The sequence below is a fragment of the Curcuma longa genome, chromosome 1 (genome assembly GCF_044706935.1).
Source record: "Curcuma longa cultivar G26 ecotype Majalengka, Jawa Barat chromosome 1, ITB_CL_G26_1.1, whole genome shotgun sequence".
NCBI lineage: Eukaryota > Viridiplantae > Streptophyta > Magnoliopsida > Zingiberales > Zingiberaceae > Curcuma > Curcuma longa.
In genome coordinates this window covers 8,869,994-8,894,235 of record NC_133861.1, presented here as the reverse complement: position 1 = coordinate 8,894,235, position 24,242 = coordinate 8,869,994, and the positions used below count along the sequence as shown (strand labels likewise).

The 24,242-nt window shown below is 35.5% G+C and overlaps 3 protein-coding genes, 1 non-coding gene and 2 pseudogenes across 7 annotated transcripts; 3 read left to right on the top strand and 3 right to left on the bottom strand.

Annotated features, from left to right (window-relative positions):
* Positions 1–342: 342 nt before the first annotated feature.
* Positions 343–1,136, bottom strand: LOC141823716 (protein BYPASS1-LIKE-like; annotated as a pseudogene).
* Positions 1,137–1,322: 186 nt separating this feature from the next.
* On the top strand, positions 1,323–3,781 carry LOC141832278 (ubiquitin-ribosomal protein eL40 fusion protein-like). The gene is made up of 5 exons (XM_074719774.1): positions 1,323–1,465; positions 1,574–1,660; positions 1,737–1,839; positions 3,362–3,428; positions 3,559–3,781. The coding sequence occupies exons 1-5, from the start codon at positions 1,363–1,365 to the stop codon at positions 3,583–3,585; spliced, it is 387 nt and encodes a 128-aa protein (XP_074575875.1). The 5' UTR covers positions 1,323–1,362; the 3' UTR covers positions 3,586–3,781.
* LOC141814686 (small nucleolar RNA Z266) lies at positions 3,111–3,206 on the top strand. Its single transcript, XR_012600511.1, has one exon. It is a non-coding gene; the product is annotated as a small nucleolar RNA Z266 (small nucleolar RNA).
* Positions 3,782–4,078: 297 nt separating the features above from the next.
* Positions 4,079–4,687, bottom strand: LOC141832268 (germin-like protein 9-3). Its single transcript, XM_074719766.1, has one exon. It carries the CDS (start codon positions 4,685–4,687, stop codon positions 4,079–4,081), a length of 609 nt encoding a protein of 202 aa, XP_074575867.1.
* A 2,873-nt stretch (positions 4,688–7,560) lies between these two features.
* LOC141832289 (uncharacterized protein At2g27730, mitochondrial-like) lies at positions 7,561–13,804 on the bottom strand (annotated as a pseudogene).
* A 4,319-nt stretch (positions 13,805–18,123) lies between these two features.
* On the top strand, positions 18,124–23,658 carry LOC141839159 (uncharacterized). 4 transcript variants are annotated; one of them, XM_074726851.1, is made up of 5 exons: positions 18,124–18,287; positions 19,242–19,410; positions 19,504–19,946; positions 20,145–20,271; positions 21,954–23,658. In XM_074726851.1, the coding sequence occupies exons 2-5, from the start codon at positions 19,303–19,305 to the stop codon at positions 23,376–23,378; spliced, it is 2,103 nt and encodes a 700-aa protein (XP_074582952.1). In that variant the 5' UTR covers positions 18,124–18,287; positions 19,242–19,302; the 3' UTR covers positions 23,379–23,658. The 4 variants fall into 4 exon arrangements, with proteins under 4 accessions (XP_074582952.1, XP_074582944.1, XP_074582969.1 ...); XM_074726843.1 differs by having other exon boundaries at positions 20,103–20,271; XM_074726868.1 differs by lacking the exon at positions 18,124–18,287 and having other exon boundaries at positions 19,308–19,393; positions 20,103–20,271.
* Positions 23,659–24,242: the final 584 nt, after the last annotated feature.

Below are 24,242 nucleotides of genomic sequence, written 5' to 3'. Positions count from 1 at the left end.
TTAATTAAGGTTAAATAAATTTAATTTAATTAATATAATAATTTTTTATATAATAAATTTTATTTTAATACATTATAACAGGCATGTCTATAACAACTTTTTTTTTAAAAAAAAGTACCTTCCAACTAAAAATATACTGAAAACTGATTTAACTTTTTTTTTTTGAAAACACCCTTCTAAGTTCTAACGAATGCAATAATAAAGAATGCCTTTTAATTTTTACCCCAAAAATTGTTAAAGTATTAACAGGCAACAAATAATCTATATATTTTTATTAAAGTATTAATTGTGATAATATATAAGTTTACTATTTTTAGTTCTCCAGCGAACGACACGTGGCATCTAACTTTTTCCTTCCAGCCTTTCACATGATTCTCGTGCATGGACGTGATCGATCGGCGCCACACAGAGAAAGCTGCGAGGGACCGAGGGGTGGGCCTGCAGGCCGTGGTTCTGGCACGGCACGGCGGCCACCAGCGACCACATCACGAAGAGCAGCATCGAGCTCTGGTGTAGACGGGGACGTACTGCATGGGCGCCGGTCGCGCGCACTGTTCTCGTTGCCCCTCGGCGCGGAGCGGTTGTTCCTGATCGCCTAGAGCTGCCGCGAGGCCGAGGCGGACCAGGACTGGGAGACTCTCCAGGCGAGGGAGTGGAAGTGGGACGCGGAGGCGGCTGACTCGCCGTCGCGGCACTGCAGCAGGCGCCCCTTGACAGAGCACCCGCGCGGCGGACTACGGGACCAGGACCGGGAGGTTTTCCATCCTCCGGACGAAGGGGGTCTCTTTTTCGTCGACAATGAGGATGGATAGGTCGGCGAGGGCCTTCTGGACAAGGCGTGGCCCTCCCCGAGGGGCCGGCAGCCGCCAAGGCGGCGAGGCCGATCTCGAAGTCTGGCCCCACTGGCGGAGCTGGTCGATGCTCTCGCGAATAGCGTGGCAGAGGTCGAGCTCCTTGACGGCGCGGTCGAAGAAATCGGAGAGAAGCGGTCGAGGTGGGGCGGCTGCTGCTGCGCCTCGCCGCAGCTGAAGAGAAACTCCTCATGGCAGATATATGAAGAAGCTATCGAACAGATTGCGGACCCGAGCGAGGGAGAGCTGCTCAGTTCCACGGCCGTCGGTGGAAGAGAGGTCGTGGAAGCGGTCAGCCGCGTGCTTCTGGAACAATCCAGGATCTGTATCCGACTGAGGTCGGACTACGGATCTTATGTTATATAGAAATGCCCGAATATTAGGGGCAATTTAGTCAACTGATGATAAATGGAAACCCTAATAGACCTACTGATATACTATATAACTTGGCCGGCTTAGGTTAGCAATCTTTCTCTGGTTTAGAGGATAGGGAGATCAGAGATCGGCGACGATGCAAATCTTTGTGAAGACGCTCACGGGGAAGACCATCACCCTTGAGGTCGAGAGCAGCGACACAATCGACAACGTCAAGGCCAAGATCCATGACAAGGAAGGTGATCTTTTTCCGATAAACCTTTTTGTATTGTTCTTATAAATCTTCGTCGTTTATTGTTCTCGTCCACCCCCCTCCCCCCTATTTACTCAATTTTGTGCGCTTTTAGGTATTCCGCCTGACCAGCAGAGGCTCATCTTTGCTGGGAAGCAGCTGGAGGATGGACGAACTCTAGCGGATTATAACATTCAAAAAGGTTTGATTTTGATTCTATTTGGGCTTTTCTGTGACCGCAATTGGGACCTCCTCTGATTGTTTAATGATTTTATTAGAGTCGACCCTTCATCTGGTGCTGAGGCTTAGGGGTGGAATCATTGAGCCTTCTCTTATGGCTCTTGCCCGGAAGTACAACCAGGAAAAGATGATCTGCAGAAAGTATGCACGAAACGCCCTTTCCTTTTTTGTTTTAGCAGAGAAACTATCGTTTGGATTGCTTTTGCTTGCATATTGCATACGAAGAATTACTTGTGGTGTACTTTTGTTTTTTGGTGGCATAAGTAACGTTTACCGTAAGTGGAACTATGGCTTAAAATCCTCCATACTCTTTTGTGCTGTAGAGGTTGCCATAAGTCCATAAATTGAATCTCCTATACTCCATCAGCTGTCTTTTATCCATTGGTAGCTGGTTTTCATTGGTGGAACATGTAGCTTTTTAGACGTTAATACGGTACCTGGTTGAAATATGTTGTGGGGCACATATCTGTTACCGTAGTAAAAGTAACCTGGCGTTCCAACAATCCTTTAATCCTATCTTACTTGAGATAAGATATTATATTTTTTTTGTGGGTTTGTACTCCAAATGTTGCCCTTGTTTTACCATTCTATGTATCCTTGTTTAAATTGTTAAAATCCCACATAGCATGAATTTGAAACATAGTTATCAGAATTGGATAGGAAATCAAACTGGAAAAGCTCTGGATCATTGGTTCACTAATCTAACTATTGATCTTTTTGCATATTGAATCTGAAATCAACCAGGTCAAGCTAACTCATATAAATGTCTTATTTCCAGAGTAAAAATAAATATTAATAAAAAAATAAAATTGTGCAATGTTCAAATAAATCATACCTATATAATTAAGATCATAGCTAGCAATTAGATATAAAAATCTAACTATACTGAAATTAACTCAAGAGGGTGGAATCACAAGTGTGGCCTTTGGCATCTTGTGAGAGACTTTGAGGAATAAGATAGAAATTAGGGCTTCTGGGCTACCAACAGTACTAACTGGTTTTTAACCAGTTTGACTTGTTGTCCAATCTAACTAATCAACTGGACATGGACCTGGGTCTGCTTTTTCTTTGGTAGGACCAACCGGTCTGGTCCGGGTTTAATAACACTGATTTGAGGTTAATTTTGAGCGTTAAATAGTAACACACTTTTATGCTAATATACAGTTTAGAGTTTATCTTTTCATTCGTGCTTATTTTATTTCAGCTCAAACCATTAGCAGTAAGATGCAAGTTTCTGTTTCATATAGATACCTGCATTGTACATTATCTGGTTGCAGTTGTTCTGTTGGCACTTGCATATCAATTTTGTTAGGGAGCATACTGACAATTTGAGTTTTTTTTTGGAATTTTATTTTGGCTGTTTGCCATTTGCTCTACTTTGTTAGTAAAGCTTCCCTAGTTTGTGTAGGCTAGACAGGCAGGGATGATGAATCAATTAGATGTGTGAATGAAAGTTTTTCTAATGAGCTAAAACTTTTTGAGGCATACTAATATCTGACCTGCCTACTAATTAACCTACTATGTTGAGTTCATTATTCTATTGGTGTCTCCTTTATTCAATCTGTGGTATCGTTTGTGATACTTTGCATCATGCAACACAACTTTTCTTGTTGGATGCTACTGAATGCAACTTTTTCCAACTAAACTTGTGATACCATATCAGGTGTTATGCTCGTTTGCACCCAAGGGCTGTTAATTGCCGTAAAAAGAAGTGTGGCCATAGCAATCAGGTAATCAATATCATTTTGTTTTTGTATTTGAAAACCTGGATGTTAATTTTGAAAGCTGTATGCCTAGGCAGATTCAATTCTTGTGTTCAACTATTTTGGAACTTATGTTCTGTGTTGAACTCTTTTGCAGCTGAGGCCCAAGAAGAAGATCAAGTAAGCTTGAGGCACAATGATGATTACTCGTTCTCCTGGTGGACTATTTACCTGTTCTTTTTTACATCAGCACCTGCTAATATTTTGTTATTGTTGAATTGTAGTTAAATCATGAAGTTCCCATATTTTGACGTTCAATTTCCATTAATGCATCAATGCTTGTTTGCATTTATCATTAAATGATGAAATTTTTTGCTTAATGATGCGATTATTTTATTCACTTATCGATTAGCTTCTGGTTCTTGAAGAGGGAACACGGTAATTAAGTTTGCAAGACATTCAACTTGGCGATGTTTGACCATGGATTTATGTAAAATTTTCTGAAATAAGCCGATCACAAACAAAAAAAAATCTTTATTGAATATAATTTGTCGAATGAACGATCATGAAATACTTCCGTACCAAGCGAAATTAAATTTCAGAAATAACATCTTGTATAAAATTTAAAGAATAAATGGGAGCCTGAAACGTATAAATTCAAAGGCGGGAAACGAAGGCTAGTTTGAGAGGCCAGCCTTGAGTTTCTGGATGGTGGCGACGTCGGTCTTGAACGACTTCGCGAGCACCACGTCGTCGACGCCGGTGGCGAACACGCTCTTAGGAACCGACACGGTGCCGGCGTTGGCGCTCCCGAAGGCGGAGACGGCGACGGCGGCGCTCCCGGAGTTGCAGTACTGGTAGTGGATTAACCCCTTGGGGAACACGAACACGTCGCCGGGCTGCAGCGCCTGGGTGTAGAGCTTGTTGCCGGTGTCGACGAAGCCCACCTCGAGGTAGCCCTGCACCAGAAAGAGCAGCTCGGCGGAGCGCGGGTGGGTGTGGGGCGGGTTGACGGATCCGGCAGGGTACTTGAGCACGGCCAAGGACACGCTCTGCCCGAGCAGGGCAGGGAGCTCTGCCGCCGCGGCCTTGGAGACGCTGAAGTCGGCGCCGGGCGTGGAATTGACGGCGGAGCGCAGACCTGTGTAGGTGAAGAAGCTGCCGTCGACGGCGGTGACGTTTGGGGGCAGGATGAAGTCGGAGGTGATGTCGGGATCGCCGGCGGTGGCGACGTGGGATGTGGCGAAGGCGAACAGCAGGAAGAACAGTACTTGATTGAGAGCCATTGCTTCTCTGCTTCAAATATTGCTTGATATCACGAAGTGATTGAATTGAGTCATGATTTGAATGGAGGAAACGAGGACGAAGATTTGTGTTCTTCTTTTTGACGACTCAATCAGGAAGATCGACAAGAAATAGTCTCTGCTTCAAATATTGATCTTGATATCACGAAGTGATTGAATTGAGTCTCGCAGTGGCCATGGAGTTCTATTTAATGATGTTAAAGGACGAATTGCCTTGATTTGAACGGAGGAAACGAGGACGAAGATTTGTGTTCTTCTTTTTGACGACTCAATCAAGGACAATTTTTTGATCGATATGATCAAGAAATAGTATAATTTTTATTGCGATATAAACTTGGCCTTATTAGCTTCGTTAACCGGAAACGAAGTGGAACTAAACGAAGAGGTCAATTTTTAAATGTGTATAAGTTCTGTTTTGTAACTTAGCGTTCGGATGCTCTATAAGTTGGTCGTATTCCATGTTTCAAATTTCTTATTGTTAATAGGATCCTCTCCTAGTGTTAATATTAACTTTGATTACTCAAGAGTGGTCCGTTCTTGCTAATGATACATTTTAGTCGATCTTAACGACTAGATGAGAAGGTAATCGATATGAGCTGATTCATTTTTAATCGGGTATTCAATTCTTACGAGCTGATTAATTTTGAAATGGACGGTCCGGTTTCATATTCTAACTACCAAATAAATTCAGAAAGCATGGTGTCACATGTTGTTAGAGAATTGAACTCTGATTGCTTAAGAATGCACTTTACCACTTATCATTACACCAATCAATTATATTAGACATTAAAAAAAGAAGACAATTTATTACATATGAGAATAGTTGATAATTTTTTCTTTGGCTTCATTTGAAATGAAATATGATTTTTTTATAATATTTAATTTTTTAAACTAATTAATTTTAGAAGTGATCAATCCGGTTCCATGTAAGTTTCTCATTGGTCATCAGGATTAATTGGAAAGCACGAATGGTATGGCGCTCCCCAATCAACATTCCAAAGTTGTCTTTCTATTGTAGTAAATTAATCTGCAGTGCATCATAATTAGAAATCAACCTATGAATATCTAATTAATTACAAAAATGCTTTACTATTGCACTATAGCCCGGGCAAAATGGAACATAAATGATCACATAAAAAGTTACTCCAATACTTAAAATTAAAATTATTTTAATATTAATTAAAATTGCTTAAATATTAATTAAAACTATTTTAATTTAATAAAAATTGATCAAATATTATTAAAACAGTTTTAATTAAAAAGGTTATATAATTTAAAAGTCAAAATTATTATAATATATAATAATTAACTATGATTGTTTAGAGTAATTTTGATTAAAATTGTTTCAACTTCAACAAAACCAATTGGTTAAAATAACATTTAAAACAAAAGTAATTTTAAGATATGAGACAACCTTTAATAATTTTTAAATAATAAATTAACTTATTTACAATTCAAATTAATGTTTATATTCTTTAAATGTATTAATAAATCTTAGATAAAATATAATTCTTAAAAATATATAATTAATTTTATATATTGGCCCGATGAGAAGATGAAATTCTATGGCATGATTAAAATAATATAATGCTACATTATTTGTCACTAAGAGCTTTAAGTCCATGATTAATATCCAATAAAAATGCACAAAAGGCCCTTTTAGTATTTTAACCATCGACCAAACCAAACTGTTATTCATCGAACAATATTATTCTGTAAGATCATATAAATCTTAGAACAATTAGTAGAAATATTAAAAAACATCTTTATAAAATATAATTCGTCGATCAACAAGCAAGAAATGTATTTTTTAGGCAATGAAGGTGTTCCAACTCGCACAATGATATGATGATATCTTTCCAATTCTATTTTCTAAAAAAGAGGTCTTGAATCGAAGACTAGTTTGCGAGGCCAGCCTTGAGCTTCTGGATGGTGGCGACGTCGGTCTTGAACGACTTCGCGAGCACCACGTCGTCGACGCCGGTGGCGAACACGCTCTTAGGAACCGACACGGTGCCGGCGTTGGCGCTCCCGAAGGCGGAGACGGCGACGGCGGCGCTCTCTCTCTCCTCCAGCTGGCGTTATAAATAGTGCTTTGTAGAACTAAGAACAACTGCAACGCAGCTGGCGTTATAACTCCTCCCTCTCTCCTCTTTCACTGCCTCTCTCCTTCACTCCTCCCTCTCTCCTCCGATTAACGCGTTAATACCTCTGAACGCGTTAATACCTCTCTCCTCATTCACTGCTCCCTCTCTCCTCCACGTCGCTCCCTCCCTCCTCCACATCATCCTATTAACGCGCGTTGAACACCCGTTGCGGATGCTCTAAGTCATTGGAGAAACCAAAGTTGTATTGTGCAGGCATCGTAAAAGGCATATCGCCACTGGAAAAGGCACCGTCAGTTATTTAATTTCAATATTATAGTTGTATGTTGTGCTCGTACATTTTGTTGACTTGTCTTGTTTTGACCCGTTTTAGCTAAACCAAATATATACTACAGTCGCCGCAGGTAGAGCAGAGATAAAGCTGCATTTAAAGGATCAGGGTTAAAATTTCTCTAAAAATAAATATTTTAAAGATTTATTTTTGAATATATATAAATAAATACCGTGATGAATATAAGGAAATAGAGATAAGATAGAATAATAAATATGAGAATATAAAGGGGAGATGAATTTGAATGTATCGAACAACTGTAAACATGGATTACTAAAGGTTAATATATATCCGATAATTGTTTCCCCTATTGACCCTACAAATCATGTTGAATAATTTAAAAAAAATATATCTTAGAACTTAGAAGCAGCATCTTAGAAGAGCTCAACTTTGATACAAATACATGTTTAAGCTCTAAGTTAAACAGTAAAAGATTTATTCCAATTGCATCTCTAAGTATACTAGAGCAGTCCACGTTTCATGAAAAAGGCAAGGCAAACAACGAAAACCCAACTCCCAATGGCGTTGGCCACTTGAATGACATCGGAGCCTCAATCGGCTAACTTATTCTGATTTCTTCGGCTTTTTGAGGAGATAACAACCCACACAACATACAGCAGCATCGGCGCCAGCAACAGAGGGTAGTTGCTGGTCAGGTTGGTTGAAGTACCCTCTGAGGAAGATGATCCATGTGGGTTGGTGGGGTTCACAAAATTGGACGAGGGTTCTGATTTGGCTGGGGTTTTCTCTGCAGCTTTGGGGCCCTGCAAGTCTAGCCCGTCTCAACTTTAGCAACAAAAAGAAAATGTAAATAAAAGCTGCATTATGTTTATATTTGCAATTTCTATATTGAGCCCTATACCATGCCATTCTTTGATCATATTATTAGCATTTCTTGCCTTGCCATTAGTATTAGAGAAAAAAAAGATTGACACGTTTGACAGATTTTTCGAGGAACTACGAGCGTTCAACAAACCACACCTTTAATTTATTGAAAGAAAAATCAACCCAAAAAGGAAAATCCGTAGTGGAGGAAATAAGAAGGAAATGCAATAGTTTGAGTGAAAGGAGTATTTATTAATGACCAATGCCAAACAGAATCACTTATTTCTCTAACTCATGTACAAGCTATGGCAAGAGAGGCATTTAGAAGTTGAGCACATACCTTATGTGCAAGCTTCTCGAACTTCTCTTTCTCGATTTTCTGCATCAAAAGGCAAATATGTTAGTTCTTACTGAATGAATATTCTTTGGGGAAAAGGTTATAAGAGCCTCTTTTTTGTACCTCAAACTTCCGTAACACAAACAATGTATATTGTAGGTTAAATAAAGAGGTTAAGCGAGGGGAAGATTGCCCTAACTTTCTCAGTTATTATTATACTATTTTGTTTTTGAAGTAGATATTTCTGTTAAGGATGAAATTCATCTTCCAAGAAACAGCAAGGATACAGTTCAAAGACTATACTGACAGCACGAAGTTTAACAATCAGGTATAGCTTCCAAGGGAACAGCCTTTTAATAACAAGATGGAGAAAATATGTAATAGTCTTGTGATCCAAATATATTAGCTTGTTATTTCGTTGAATAACCTCGTCAAAACCGGTCCCAAGCCCGGTTGAAAAAAGACGAGGGTTGCATATTAGGTTGGTAACTAACGTGGACTTATAGACAAATATTTAATAAATATATCTATCAAACTATTTTGTTAATGCTAGGATGTTCTCCATAAGGAACGTGTTACAAGATCCGAATATAACATTTTGACAAGGACCACTACATCTCCATGAGAACTCAGGTGTAGTGTTGAATATGTAAGAGTTCTCACACCATAAGTTCGGTAAGAACAAATATTATAGAAAATTTAATTGTCTAAGATTTGGAACATAGAATATAGGAACACTCATAGGTAAAACAATGGAAGTAGTAGATTCGACAATTAGGAGAAGAATTAATATTTTGTGTATACAAGAGACAAAATGGATAGGAGAGAAAGCAAAAATGATAGAGAATTCAAGTTAAGTTATGGTATATAGGAATGAGTAAACCAAAAAATGAAATAAATATTATTGAGAGTTCTCACACCATAGGTTAGGTAAGAACAAATATTATAGAAAATCTAATTGTCTAAGATTTGGAACATAAATTCTAAGAACACTCATAGGTGAAACAATGGAAATAGTAGATACGACAATTAGGAGAAGAATTAATATTTTGTGTGTACAAGAGATAAAATGGATAGGAGAAAAAGAAAAAATGATAGAGAATTCAAGTTATGGTATATAGGAAGGAGTAAACCAAAAAATGAAATAAATATTATTGTCGATAATTCGTTAAAAGATGAAGTAGTAAAAATAGTTAGAAAAGGAATAGAATTATAACTCTCAAGATAGTAGTGGCGAAATAAACTATTAATGTAATTAATATATATGCACCTCAAGTAAGATTAAATGAACACATCAATTTATATTTTAAGACAACCTAGATGAGATATTACAAAATATTCCACCAACCGAAATGATTTTAATAAGAGGAGATCTAAATAAACATGCAAAAGTCAAAAATAAGGAATATTATATTGGATTTTGCAATAGCATATAATCTTATACTAGCTAATACGTTTTTTTAAGAAAAGAGAAGACGTTTGGTCACATTCAAAAGTGGGAATAATAAATTGCAATTTGACTTTCATATGGTTAGGAAGAAGGATAGAAAGATTTGTAAAAATTGCAATATCATAACTAGAGAAAGCTTAACTACTCAACATAAGTTAATAGTGTTGGATATATGCCTTAAGCATAGTATTAATAAAAGAAAAATATGCACGATTCCTAGAATTAAGTGGTAAAAGTTAAAAGATGAAAAACAAAACATATTTAAGGAGAGGATAGGAATACAAGTATTAGAAGAAATATACGATGATTCAAATATGACATAAAATAAGATGGGTATTAAAGTTGAAAATAATAACCAAGAGTGCACTCGGTAAGTCAAAGGGGCATGCACCATCAAGTAAAGAATGAAATGAGAAAGTATAAAAGAGAGTGAAAGAAAAACGAAGAACCTATAAGATATTATATCCTTGTGAGAGCGAGGAAAATTTAAAAAAATATATATTAGCCAAGAAAGAGATCAAGAAAGCAATGAATGAAGCTATGAGTGAAACTTTTAAACATTTATATCGAAAATTGAATATAAAAGAAGGGGAAAAAGATATTTACAAAATGGCTAAAGCGAAAGAAAGGAAGATAAGAGATCTTATTCAAATAAGATGTATTTTCATAAACTTTTTAATAAATGTTTAGGTGACCAATTTAATTTAAGCAATTTAAGTAAGTTAAATGAGTATAGAAATTTAAATTTTTATCGTAAAATTTAAATTTTAGAAGTAAAACAAACTTTAAACAGAATGCAAAATGAAAAACCAATTCGATCAAATGATGTTCCAATAAAGTATTGAATGACTTACAAAGTTATTCAACCTGATATTAAAAACTAAAAAAAATCGATCAGTAAAGGGTAACTACTCTAATTCTCTAATATAAAAATAAAGTAGAAATACAAAATTGTACAACCTATAGGGGTATTAAATTAATGAGTCATACTATAAAATTTTGAGAAAGAATAATAATAAAAAAGATTAAGAAAGGAGATCATGATGATCAAAAATAAATTTAGATTTATGTCTGGAAAGTCGACAATAGAAATTATATATCTTCTTAGACAACTAATTGAAAAATATCGAGAACAAAAGCAAGACTTACATATGATATTCGACTTAGAAAAAACTTATGATAGAGTCTCAAGGAAAATTATATAGAGAATTCTAAAAAAAAGAGATGTCATTGTAGAGTATATTAAACTAATTAAGGATATATATAAGAATATCATGACAAGAGTGAAGACTTCAAGCGAATTAACCGAAGCATTCCCCATAAAAATAGTCACATCAAGGATCAGCTCTAAACCTCTATCTTTTTACAATAATCATGGACGAATTCACGGGACACATTCAAGATATGGTACCACAATACACATTATTTGTAAATAATATTATTTTGATGGATGAAATACGTGAAAGAGTAAATGCTAAATTCGAATTTTAATGAAAAACGCTAGAAGTAAAAAGTTTTAGATTAAGTAGAATAAAAACAGAATATATGAAATTTAAGTTTAGTAATATTAGACGTAATTAGATAATTATTAAGATAAAAAATGATGAATTATCTATAACTAATAGTTTTAAACATTTAGGATCATTTATACAAATGATGGAGGAATTGAAAGAGATGTCTTATACAGAATACAAGTGGGATAGTTGAAATAGATGAGAACATCGCATGTTCTTTGAAATTGTAATGTACCTCTAAGACTTAAAGGAAAATTTTAGAAAAAAACGATTAAACCTACTATATTATATGAAGTTGCATGTTAGGCTATGACTCGAGCACATGAATAGAAGATGTAACTAACAGACATGAAGATGTTATTGTGGATGTACGGATATACAAGAATGAATAAGATAAGAAATGAAAATATTAGAGAGAAAATCGGAGTTGCACTTATTGAGGGAAAACTCAGGGAATCACGTTTAAGATGGTACAGACATATACGTAAACTACCAATAGATGCTCCAGTTAAGCGATATGAAACTATGACAAATGTGCATATCAAACGAAGAAAAAGAAGACTAAAAAAGATTTAGCAACAATGAAATAAGATAAAATTTATTTAAATATAAATGATAATATAGTAGGTAATAGAGGCCAAAGGCGCAGAAGGATTTATATAGCCGACTCCACCTAATGGGATAAGACTTGGTTGCTGTCGTTGTTGTGTTATTTTGTTGAATAAAGTAAGTCAAAGGCTGAAAAGCTCTAGGGCTCTCCTAAAAACCACATTCAATGAACTTCTGCCAGAAAATGAGTAATCAATATTAAGAATATTCATACTGTTTTTCTACTTAGAAGCCACAAAGCAGAGATATGATAAAACACTATTGAGTACGAGTCTGGTAATTCCAATTATGTGTTTGGTCCCAACAAACAAAATTTGTACTTTGATACCATATCTTAATTGATCTGGAAGTGATCTACATAGACAAGAATTTTCAACATGCATCACAAAATAAACACTCTTTCAAACAGTAAGGTTAATTATTGTGGCACTGCAATATCAACGGGAATCTGTTGTTCTGTACATAACCCATGAGCCTTGGATATATTACATACACGTGATTTTAAAAATACTGTTTTGTAGTACATCTATCAGTATCAGAAAAATGCATTGATGGCAAACCACTTCAATTGCAGAGCCTTAAACTACATAAATGTATCTATAGTTAGCCTAAGCATTCACTTTAGGAAAGAAGTTTTACAAACTACTATAATATGGTGCCAAGTGTTTTGTCCAAATAAGAACTTCAAAGTAGGGCAACATTTCAATCATATACTCTAGGAATACCTCCCTTTAAAAATATAATATGAGACTGCTGTTTATTTCTGTTCTCATGTTGGAATGTCATAACTAGGGAAAGGCATATAACCCTGAAAGCTTGTCGACAGGGTATATCACAAAGTCTCTTCAGAAAACATGGATGTATGGAAATTTTGGAGAGGAAGTAAAACAAGCAAAAAGATGAAATACAATATAGATCATAAAATAACTAAATACTCACTTCTCAAAAAAAATACACTCTGATGAAGATTTATGCTATTCAAAATGTCAAACTTTAAAATATATATATATAATGCAGTAGCATCATAATGAGGATGAAAACCTGTAATCTTTGGAAAAGATGAAGTTGAATAAGGATTTCAAGGTAGCAATTAGCCAGTATGGAAGTTATGATACTAATACTAAAAAATTGCAACTACCTAAACATTTTAATAATCCTATCTCAGTATCTCACTATTCCAAATACTAGTGATTCATCCTTGTGAAACTAAATCCCCAATAGTAGGGTTTCCACATGTGCTTGTTTTGTATAAACCGGGAATTTTAAGAGAAATAAATGGATATTGTAAACTCAGTGATTAGTGACAAAAAACCTAGTCTAGTAAAAGATTTGAGTTCATCAGAACGTCATTCAAATGCAACTTTTGAATTGCATATAATTTTCTGGTACACTTACTCTAACAAGCATATATCAATTCATTCATCACAATGTAGAGCCTGCCTCGTCCACACAAGTATCTTAGCCACAAGTTTTTCATGCATCCCTCCAAAATTTTCACAATCAACTCAAACATCATGACGCTCATGCATAGCTTTACAATTTGAAGAATTATCTACATCAATGTAAACGAAATTCTTGGCCGCAAATGAACCCTAAAAATCATGATATGGAAAACGCCATGCTTAGGGGCGAATAAAAAAGATCAATTATAAATCTACGAGATCCGCCAGCCGTTTCACAAACCCTAGCATCAAAAGTGAACTAAAATAGCATTCAGAAATTCGAAACCAAAAGCTAGATTAGCAGATCAAGGGGACCTTGTTGAAAACGTTTTCCGCCGCTTTCTCCTCCTCCCTGAGAACCCTCCCACTGGAGGAGAGCCTGCGGGCGATGAACCTCGCTGCGATCACGGCAGACATGGCGACCTTCAATCCAAATCCAAGGGTTTCTCGAGCTCAAACAAGGAGCAGAGGATTCAACACTCTGGCGTCGCTTCTCGCCCGTCTTAAAAAACACACTCCAACTTCCACTGGATGCCTTCTTCCACTGTCTCATTCGTACGATCACGATCTGACGGTCTATAATTAGTTCGGTTTCCATCCTTTCAACTTCAAGCTATTCGGCCCGTCATAAGCGCAAGACCAGCCGGACCCGGCCCAGATCGCTACTCGAATCCGGCCTAATCATCAACTTTGAAATTCGCACACGGATCGATTGGCGGCTCAGATCGTAACGGGGACATTTTTTCACCCCCAAAATCTATGAAAATATATTTCACTTGTTGCTATGAAACGTCACACGGATTAAATTCTTTATTATTTGTTTTTCATTTCTTAAATCAATTTAAACAAATAAATTTATATGTATTTTCAAATGGAGATCTTTCATCCTTTAATTTTATATAAAATTTAATTTTAACCTTGTTAAACTTATTTTTGCAACAAATTTGTATATTTAAAAATTATACACAATAAATAAATATTAATTGCATCGCCCCATTTTCAAAGAACGACTCTCTAGATTTTCGTTGAATGACACAAAATGGCTGGTAGGCTTATTGATTTTTTGAGCACCCTCTAATCTTATGATTAATTTTATTGTTTAAACTTTAATTTCGAGTTAAGTTGATAGGCAAATCAATTTGCATGATCATATAATGTGATTTTCATTTAATACATATTTGGTTGACTTCTATTAACCATAAGAGATTTACTCATGAAATATTTTTTCATGGGGTATAATGTCTTAGTTATTTATACCATGCAGCTAGTTTACAAATCTATGTGAGGTTAAATTGACAATTTGTGCAAAATTAAATCCTGATACTTTTCAATTTGACCATCTTAAATTGAAGAAAGATATTAAACCATTTGACTGTTCTTCCTAAATCATTTTCAAAGTTGACTTACAAATTCACTTAAATTTTCAACGGCACGTGATATCTTTAGGAGTAAAGTAAAAAATAGTCTCGAAGTTTTAGCTATTGTTTTAACTATTTTTAAAAATGTTACTGAGTTTTTATTATTATCAAAATGCCCCATCTCGGTTAGGTTAGCTGTTAACAAGATATATATTTGGTTTTAGTAAAGACAAGGTCAAGGCTAAAGACATTTTGATCAATCTCATGCTCTTGAACTTTTGAGATCCTAATTCAAGAAAAAAATGTAAAAATATGTAATTGATTTATAAATTGACACTAAAAGGATGAATCAAGAAAAGAATAGAAAAAAGAGAGATTTAAAATTTATTAGCGGATTAATATTTGAGATAGAACAAAATGAGTTTTTTTTTCACTGGTAAGACTCTTCAATGAGCTAAGGCATGCTCGCAGCTGCAATGTATAAAAGGGTAAATAATCAAAAGAGTGTCTTTTTTTTATCGGAACCCATCTCATTCTATCATTTCATCACCATATATTTTACCTTTTGAAATTATTTTTATTTTTGACTTTATTATAGCAATTATAAGAGCATAACTACTACACCATTATAACAACTATGATCTTGTAATCTTTATATAATTATAATAATTATGATTTTTTTAACTGTTATAATTACACAATTATAATAACTATGAGATTGTAGCTTCTACAATACAATATTGATTAATGTTAATCGAAGTACTAGCTATAATTTGTTAATATAATATATTATTGATCAATGTTAATTAATATTGATCAATGTTAATCAATATTTATCAAAGATAAAGTACTTATATTATGATAGTGTAGGAAAAATCGATAGGGTCATCTTCACAGATAATCCTAAATACTCAATTCTTAAGAAATCACAAACATAACAATAAGAATTGCGGAAACATACCAGAACCCATGATTTGCAGTCAATTTCTGGCAATGATTTTTAATTTGCAGAGTTTCCTCAGAATCCAGAGAGTTTTGTCGATGGGGAACAAAACTAAACGTCGTTCTGCAAACTGGGACCATAACCCTTTTATAATTATCCTTATTTGCTTATTTCTAATTTGGCCCCTCAACAAATTAGAAATTGCACATGTGGTATCCACACTTTTATATTCATGACAATTAAGCCCTTAAGCCAAATTTCTTAATCATAATTTGACCACATTAATTTCTTTGACTTATTTAATTGATGACATGACATTTATAATTACATTAATGATCCCAAAATTCTAATAATCTCCCACTGGATCATATATGTAAATTTATAAATGTGTTAACTTTAGTGAGCTCAAAATGTTGTCATCATAGTCATAGGGCTTCCTTAACAATCTCGTCCATTAATTATATAGACATAGGATCAATGTAGTTTTTGTTGTATCTATCACAACTAAACAATCAGTGGTCACATACATCAATATAATCAAATGACATAGATCAATCATGAATGTGTGACATGAAAATTACATGCAAGGTGATCTATTCATGTCAATTTTCAACTGGTCCTCCTTAACCAAAGTGAGATAAAAAACATTAACTTAAGTTGTACAAAGTGTAATGAAGTAAACATTAAACTTTATATCTGATCAGAAAAATCTTGGTATATAACCAAACATATATAGAAAACATATATAGTACAAACTCCCACTAGATCTAGATTTCACCAAATTGAATAACACCCATATGAGTAGTATGCTCATAGAAGATATTGGGTGGTAAACCCTTTGTAAAAGGATCTGCTATCATGGAGTTTGTGTCTATGTGTTCTATCGAAATTTGTCCACTTTGTACTCTTTCTTTCACAACAAAGAACTTGATATCGATGTGCTTCGATTTTGTCGAGCTCCTATTGTTGTTTTAAATGAGAACCAATGTGAACGTGTGCATGAAGGGACTCCATGATACAATGGTTCACGTGGGGCCCACATTTAAGATTTGAAAATTTCAAATCCACGATCTCTTTCTTTTGTGCAAGTAATCGGACGATTTTTTTTTTTAATCAAAACCCAAAATCGTTGCCAAACCGACGCAACTGCTCATGCATGGGCAAAACTGATGAAACTGCTTCACTGTCGTAACTTTCCAAAAAAGAAACTTATTCACAATGTTGACGACAGGTTCCGGCTGTGATTTCCGATGATCACTTGCCTCATCATGATCGCTTGTCGTGGGTTACTTATGCCATCAGAAATCGATTTATTCCATATTCCGATGGCCAAATCCCAAATCAAATTTCATCATGTTCAACGATGAACTGGATGGAAAACAGAACAGAATAGTAAACGTATTAACAATCAAAATAGATTGATTTCTTAAGAATTTAGAGCAACCTCGCTCTGATACCATTGTAGGAAAAATCGATAGGGTAATCTTCACAGATAACCCTAAATACTCAATTCTTAAGAAATCACAAACATAACAATAAGAATTACGAAAACATACCAGAACCCATGATTTGCAGTCAATTTCTGGCAATGATTTTCAATTTGCAGAGTTTTCTCAGAATCCAGAGAGTTTTGTCGATGGAGAACAAAACTAAACGTCGTTCTGCAAACTGGGACCATAACCCTTTTATAATTATCCTTATTTGCTTATTTCTAATTTGGCCCCTCAACAAATTAGAAATTTCACATGTGGTATCCACACTTTTATATTCATGACAATTAAGCCCTTAAACCAAATTCCTTAATCATAATTTGACCACATTAATTTCTTTGACTTATTTAATTGATGACATGACATTTATAATTACATTAATGATCCCAAAATTCTAATAGATAGTTATGTAATTACTATGTCACAATATTAATAAAAGTTAAAGTGTTATTATAATATAATATTAACCAATATCGATAAAAATTAAGTGTCTATATTGTAAGAGCTATGCACTATACTGCTAAAGTATAATATTATTAAAATTGATCAAAATTGAAATGTCTAAGTTATAACAATTATAAAATTATAGCTGTTATAATAATGTGGTAGTTACGAACTCATAACTGCTACAATAATAAAGATAATTTCAGGAAAAACATATTCACATGATGAGTGATGTTTTGATAATAAATGAAAGATAAATGTATGGTTCTAATAAAAAAAAAGATCGCCCCTTTGATTTTTTCCCCTATATAAAATTAGGGGTGTCCCTTTTCCTCTTATGCCATTCTAGTTTAATAAGTAATCAGGGGAAGTAATTTTCTGAAAATTTGTATGGCAAATTTGAAAAAATGTGCGAATTCCGGGGGCACGGCGAAACTTCAGGTCGTACATTTGAAGCGTTGGGTGGGGCCTCGATGCTGGAAGTGTGTAACACTTCCACAATTCCATGGGAGAATTTCTGAGAAACGTCGTCATTTTGAACAAAAGTATCTCCTCGCCCAGTCCCTACGGCGCCGGCGGCGACCAAGAATGGGGAAGATGAACAATGGTCTTGGATCTCTGATCTGCCATTGAGCTGATTGCAGAAGCAGTCGATCGCTTTCTTCCTAATTTCGTAGCATAGGAGTTTACAGTTGGAAACCCTTTGCTCGTCGGTCCAGGTTTTGGTGCTAAAGGTAGTTCTTTTTCTTTCTATCTTCGTTTTATGTGTTTGCATCTCTTTATCAACCACTTGCTTTTGTGCCAATCTTGAGCTCTCTTATAGCAGGAATATCTAGTTTGAAGTGTGCCATCTTTTCCTTTTCCAATTATTTTGGATTATTTCTATAGCAGGAGTTATTTTGGATTATTTTGCTTTTGTGCCATCTTATAGCAGGAATATCTAGCTTGAAGGAGTTCAGTGAAAAGGCTTGGACGATTTAAATCTCACCAGTTCAAACCACTACTTTATCCAGGCCCATTGGTTCGTCGGGGCACACCATTTAGGCCTAGATTGGACTATTGATGCCCATGCACTTGTAGATTGGCAGTCCTGCAAATTTGCTTGTGGATGCCTGATGCATGTTTTTTGTGCACATAGAACAACTAATGTGGATTGCATATGACCTAGACCTGTCGAGTGCTATGCATATGGCTCTCCCAAGTTCAATATACATAGTGCCTTCTTTTAGCAAAACGTAACTTTGTGCATTGATCTGTATTCGCATGCCTCAATCTCTCTTCAATTTTTTTAATGTGGAATTGAGTCACCAAAGTTCTCCCATGAGCTCCAAATGCTCTCTTCTTCTTCCTTCCCCATGATTTGAAAATTCTTTGGAAATCCTTTTTCATTTTGAAGATTCTAACAATCTCTTTGATTTAGTTTCTTCTTCAGTGTGAGCAAATTGACTGACTAATGTCCATGAAAACACCAGGCTTTGTGTATGATCCCAACACAATAATGTTTGTTATTTTGATCTTTTCAGTTTGCTTGCTCTTTTTTATTTATCTTATAAAACATTTTTCAAGGAACCCATGCCTCATTTTTTGCCTTATAAAACCTTTTCCTAGGAACCGATATAATCATGTTATTTGGTGTTTGGTAAGATTGTGTTGACTTACTTGGATAATTACATATGCTACTTTTTCAGGAAAAAATGATTCATTGTCGAGGATTTTGAGATTTAGGATCAATTTTTGCTGGTAGCGATCATGGGTGACTCCACAGCAATGACCATTGAATTTCTGCGCGCTAGATTACTTTCTGAGAGGACAGTTTCTAAAGCTGCAAAGGAAAAGGCTGGTCAGTTGGCTATAAGGGTCAGATCAATATTCTGTTACGTTTTCTTATGGTAAATTCCTCTTAAGAGTTTTCTATCACTTAAATGCGGTTTGTTAATATTTCTTGTTCAGGTCATGGAACTAGAGGAGCAACTAAGGATCATGATCATCCAGAGGAGGAAAACAGAACAGGCAGCAACTGAGGCCATATCTATTCTCGAAACTAATGGGATGAATGATCTGTCTGATGCAATTGATTCTAGCTTTGATAAAAATGAAAGTACTATCGGCGAAAAAGGTTGCAAGGAAGATTTTAGAAGTGAACTCTGTACAAAGGCAAATGAAGAAAGGATTGTTATTGCAGATGCACAATCAAATTCTTATCTTGAAGATTCCTCCTCCCAATTCACGAGCTTATCATGGAAAAGCCATTGTAGCAGCCCAAATTCTCCCCAGAAGCCCAAAGGAAAGCCAATCAAGCAAAGATATAGGCAAAAGAGTTTTATGTTATGCGTCAAGTCTTCTCCAAAGTACAGCTTGGGAAAGTCATGCTACAAAAAGAAGGAAGACAAGGGGTATGCTTTTCATTTCTTTTCTATTTTGTTTATAAAGTTTGAACATGAGAACATTGGTCTTGGCTCTACCAGAGCGGCTTCTGCAGATTTGGTAGATCATTATACAATTAATCATGATGAATTTACAAAATTATCTGTAAATGTTTCTGGAAGTAGGACATCTTTTCTAAATAAGATAGAAGCTGATGGAATTGATAGTGTGAGAGATGAAGAGATGGAAAGAGTTCTCGAGCAGCAAGCCCAGCTCATAGGCCAGTTTGAGGCAGAAGAAAAAGCTCAACAAGAATGGGAAAAGAAGTACAGTGAAAATAAAATTTCAAATCTGGTAAGTTTCTTAGTTGTATAATACATGCAGGAAATGATGGTGTAAATATCAAATTGTAGTACAACTTTAACTGTAAGTTAGATTTTCAAAAGTTTAGTGATACCCTTGAGGAATTTGCCAAATTATCCTTACAACAATCTTGCAACACCCATGCTTTTTACATTGTTTCTTTCATGCTTTTGGATAATATATGTAGACAATGATGGCATAAGGATCAAGTTGTAGTTCAAAGATAGCTGTAATTCTTGGCTGTAAGTTATATTTTCAAAAGTTTAGTGATACCCTTGAGGAATTTGCTGAATTCTCCATACCACAATCTTGCAGCACCCTTGCTTCTTACTTTAGGGTTTCTTTCTTGCTTTAGCAGCTGGTTTCCTGGTATAATATTTTTCTAGTTTGTTTACTCTCTATCTTATCTCTATTTGTTTTTATCTCGCATATCCTCTTTGTTTTATTCACAAGAATTAGAAATGCAAAAGTACATCCAAATTCCAACAGTATTACTATACAAAGAAATTTAATAGACATTATGGAAGTACTCAACTAGCTCGTAAAATCTTAATGTATTTTTGCTTGAGAATATTTTTCAATTTACACTTGTCCAACTGACTTTTAGATCACTATTTGCACCTTTTTTTGGTCACTATTGAACTTTTTTGTCACTGTTCCTAAACTTGTTTCCTTGAGAATAGTTCAAGCATTGGCATTGATTTTCTTATGATAAAGAGAAGAGGTGTACTCCTTTTATATTAGCAATTTGTGCATGATCAAATCAGGAAAAAATAATTAAGTCTTTGAAGATATGCTTCATTCTGAGGCTGCTGAAAAGTTCTTGGAAAGCCTGCCTAAATGGCTGGGCAGGGCTGAATGCCAATCAGTTCTTGAAAAAGAATGAATAAGAAGATGGTGAGATGCCTAGGAGAGATAGAAGGAGAGTTATTCTTAGCCTTGAATCCTTTGATATCCAAAGCCTGGTTTGGGAATCAACCAAGTCTATCAAACTATCAATAATTTCTTTGTTGTCTTGTTGCAAGACAGTTAGTGCCAACTGGAAACTCATGCTTTCTCTTCTCAGAAGTCAAAATGGTGCCTTTTATTTTCAAAATCATCAAAGTGGCACCTCTATTTTGGTTATTTCCACAGGGCATCCCATCATCTCTTATAACGCTCTTCACCCTTATTGAAAAATGAATATTTCGTTTGAATTGTTCACTTTGATCAATTTGAGGCAAAATGGTCCTAATTTTGGCGAAAATGTATGTGAATGTTCACTTTACAATATGTCGAATTAGGAAGGGTTTACTGGTCACTTTTCTTAGTTCGGGAATTTCATATGCAAATTAAAATTATCCTTATTCAATTAATGTGTGAATATTATCTTGTAGTAACTCTAGAACTACAGGAAAATTTTAAATGATTTTTCCCTTCAAATTAGTCAAAGTGAACCATTTCACAAGGAAACTATTCAGTTTTCATTAAATCAAGGTAAAAAGTATGATGGACATACTAGAAGAGGCAGGAGTCCTTTGATAATAATCAAAATAGCAGCACCCTGTTGATGCTTTTCAGGCAAATATGCATCATGTCATTTTGGCTAATTGTTGTTTTTGAGAGAATAAAATTATTTTGTCTATTTGTTGAGTTAGTATTTATTTTTCTCTAATCTTTTTCTCACAATTTAGGATTACTCTGAGCACGTGGAACTCTCTTATGTAACTGAAATCAATGGTGAACTTCAAAACGATACATTGACATGTTTTGAGAAAATAGCATACGGAGATGAGGAAGCAAAACCAGATGATATTGGGGTTTTCTCTGGGATCAAAGAACGTACATGCCCATCCAATAATCATGTGCTTCAGACATTGTCAAATGGTGAACGACCTCTCAACACATCAAATGATGAACGTCCAGTGGACAATCCATCCAATGATCAACATTCAGGAAAAATTAACAACAGTGATATTGAACTTGGAACTCCAGAGGTTTGTGATGGCTTAATGAGTCAAACGCATCAACATGTGACAGTCAGCGACGTTGAAGCTTGCTTTGTTGAGGTTACATGGCCTAAGCAACTAAGCACTGTGTCAAGCTCTCTTCCCAAAAGTTGTGATGGTCTAGTACATAAAAACAATGATCATGGATCTATTAACAACAAAAGCATACTGGCAGAAAGCCATATTGACTCACCACCAATTGGAAACCATTCTGCTTGTAATTCCAGGAAAGAGATACCTAAATGGCAATTATTAGGCACTCAGGGACCGTTCTGCACTAAACCAAATCAATCAGCCTGCAGCAGCCTACAAGTTCTTGATGCTCTTCAGCAAGCCAAGGTGTACTTGAAACAAGATCTCCATAGATTGCCTTTGCCAGGTCTAGGCACCAAGAATTTAACATCGGTGAATAGTTACAATGCTAGCACAACACTGCCTGATGAAAGTTTGAAAGCTCCCATTGGTTCTGCTTGTCTGCTCAGATCATCAAGTGATACTTTCCATCGAACACAAAACTCAGAGCATGGATTTTATCCTTCAGGATTGAATTTAGGAACTAGCTATCCTCGTCGTGGGTGTGTCCTCACTGCTATGGTTGATAGTCACTCAGCTATTCCTTATTTTGAAACTGGGTCCAAGGATTCAGCTAGTAAATTTAACATTGGTAATTCTCATCCAGTTATGGGTCTTCCTGCTTCCATGAGGAAAACTTTACCTTACTCATACTCATGCTTGAAACCAGAGAGGACACCCTTGTCAAGAACTGGCTTTCCTTTTGGAAAGAAGAATTCTATCAGTTGCTCTCAGGGAATGGAACTTCCGCATTCCATCACATATTCCCTTCCTTCAAATTTGACAAATGAAACAGCTTTCCGTAGCAGATCTACAAGCTCTGTGCACCAGCGTAATGTTGAAGCCCTCCACCTTGGTACTAAGGAGCCTCCTCTAAGTAGGAATTCTCTTCCTTGTTCAGATTTGAAAAGAGATGGAATGGTCCTTCATGATGGGGTTTTGGACCCTTCAACTGATGGACGCAACCAAATGTTGCGCCAAGCTCAGTGCTCGTCTGGTAGTCAAGGGCAAAAATCAATATTGCATACAATGAAGTAAGGTTTAAAATATTGGTTAGTTGCCTCTCATGCACTCCTTCACCATTGAGTGGATTTGTTTGGAAAATTTAAAATGTTTTGGGCTTTTGATATGAGCAACTTGGAGCCTCTTCTGTGCTCAAAGTTGCCAAGTATTTTGAGACTAGTTTGTTTAAAAGTATCTCTTGCTGCATCAGATTAGTAAATAAAATTCAAAGTGTTTCTCCCATTTCTGAAGGAGTTGCTAATTTAACATAATTTATAAAGTAGAAATGACTACTATGAAGAGTTACATGATATCATCATCTGGCTACAAGTTATTCACATCAAGAGATTTTGTGAAGAGTAAATTTTAAGATGTGCAGTATTGGAATGATTCCTCTTTACACTGAATCATGAATAGTTCGCCTATGTCCCGGGGTATGGTTGAGTTAGTGCACGGCAAACTTAAAAATCAAATCTCGACAAAGTCGAAATAATGTCTTCCTCATAGTGATCAATTGTAACATCTCAATTTACCTTCTCATAGATGGTCGTGGGGCCGATTGTGGACTGCTGGGATGATGAATTTCATTTTTTACTCTAGAAATGAATGATTTGTCTGTAATTTTAAAGATTGATTTCTTGGAAAAATAGCCAACTCAGGTGCAAGTAAGAGACTTAAAATTGGGTTGGCCAAAGCAACAGCAGAATTTTACAACATTTTTTGAAAGTTATGAAAACCTTCGCTCGAGATTAACCATCAACTTCCACTTGATCGTTTCTCCTACTATATAGGAAACAAAAGGTCTATGAAAGGCCTTCCCGGTAAAGCGCTTAGAGATTAACTCATGATTTAAATTTTAATTACGATGTACGGTAGAATATTTTTCTTGATGAAAATTAT

Excerpts from the sequence above, each read along its gene's own strand:
- LOC141832268 (XM_074719766.1), bottom strand. The coding sequence starts at position 4,687 with ATGGCTCTCAATCAAGTACTGTTCTTCCTGCTGTTCGCCTTCGCCACA.
- LOC141832278 (XM_074719774.1), top strand. The coding sequence starts at position 1,363 with ATGCAAATCTTTGTGAAGACGCTCACGGGGAAGACCATCACCCTTGAG. Across the intron at positions 1,466-1,573 it reads CAAGATCCATGACAAGGAAG|GTATTCCGCCTGACCAGCAG; the intron begins GTGATCTTTTTC and ends GTGCGCTTTTAG. Across the intron at positions 3,429-3,558 it reads AGTGTGGCCATAGCAATCAG|CTGAGGCCCAAGAAGAAGAT; the intron begins GTAATCAATATC and ends ACTCTTTTGCAG.
- LOC141839159 (XM_074726843.1), top strand. The coding sequence starts at position 19,303 with ATGGGTGACTCCACAGCAATGACCATTGAATTTCTGCGCGCTAGATTA. Across the intron at positions 19,411-19,503 it reads CTGGTCAGTTGGCTATAAGG|GTCATGGAACTAGAGGAGCA; the intron begins GTCAGATCAATA and ends TTTCTTGTTCAG. Across the intron at positions 19,947-20,102 it reads AAAAAGAAGGAAGACAAGGG|GACATCTTTTCTAAATAAGA; the intron begins GTATGCTTTTCA and ends TTCTGGAAGTAG.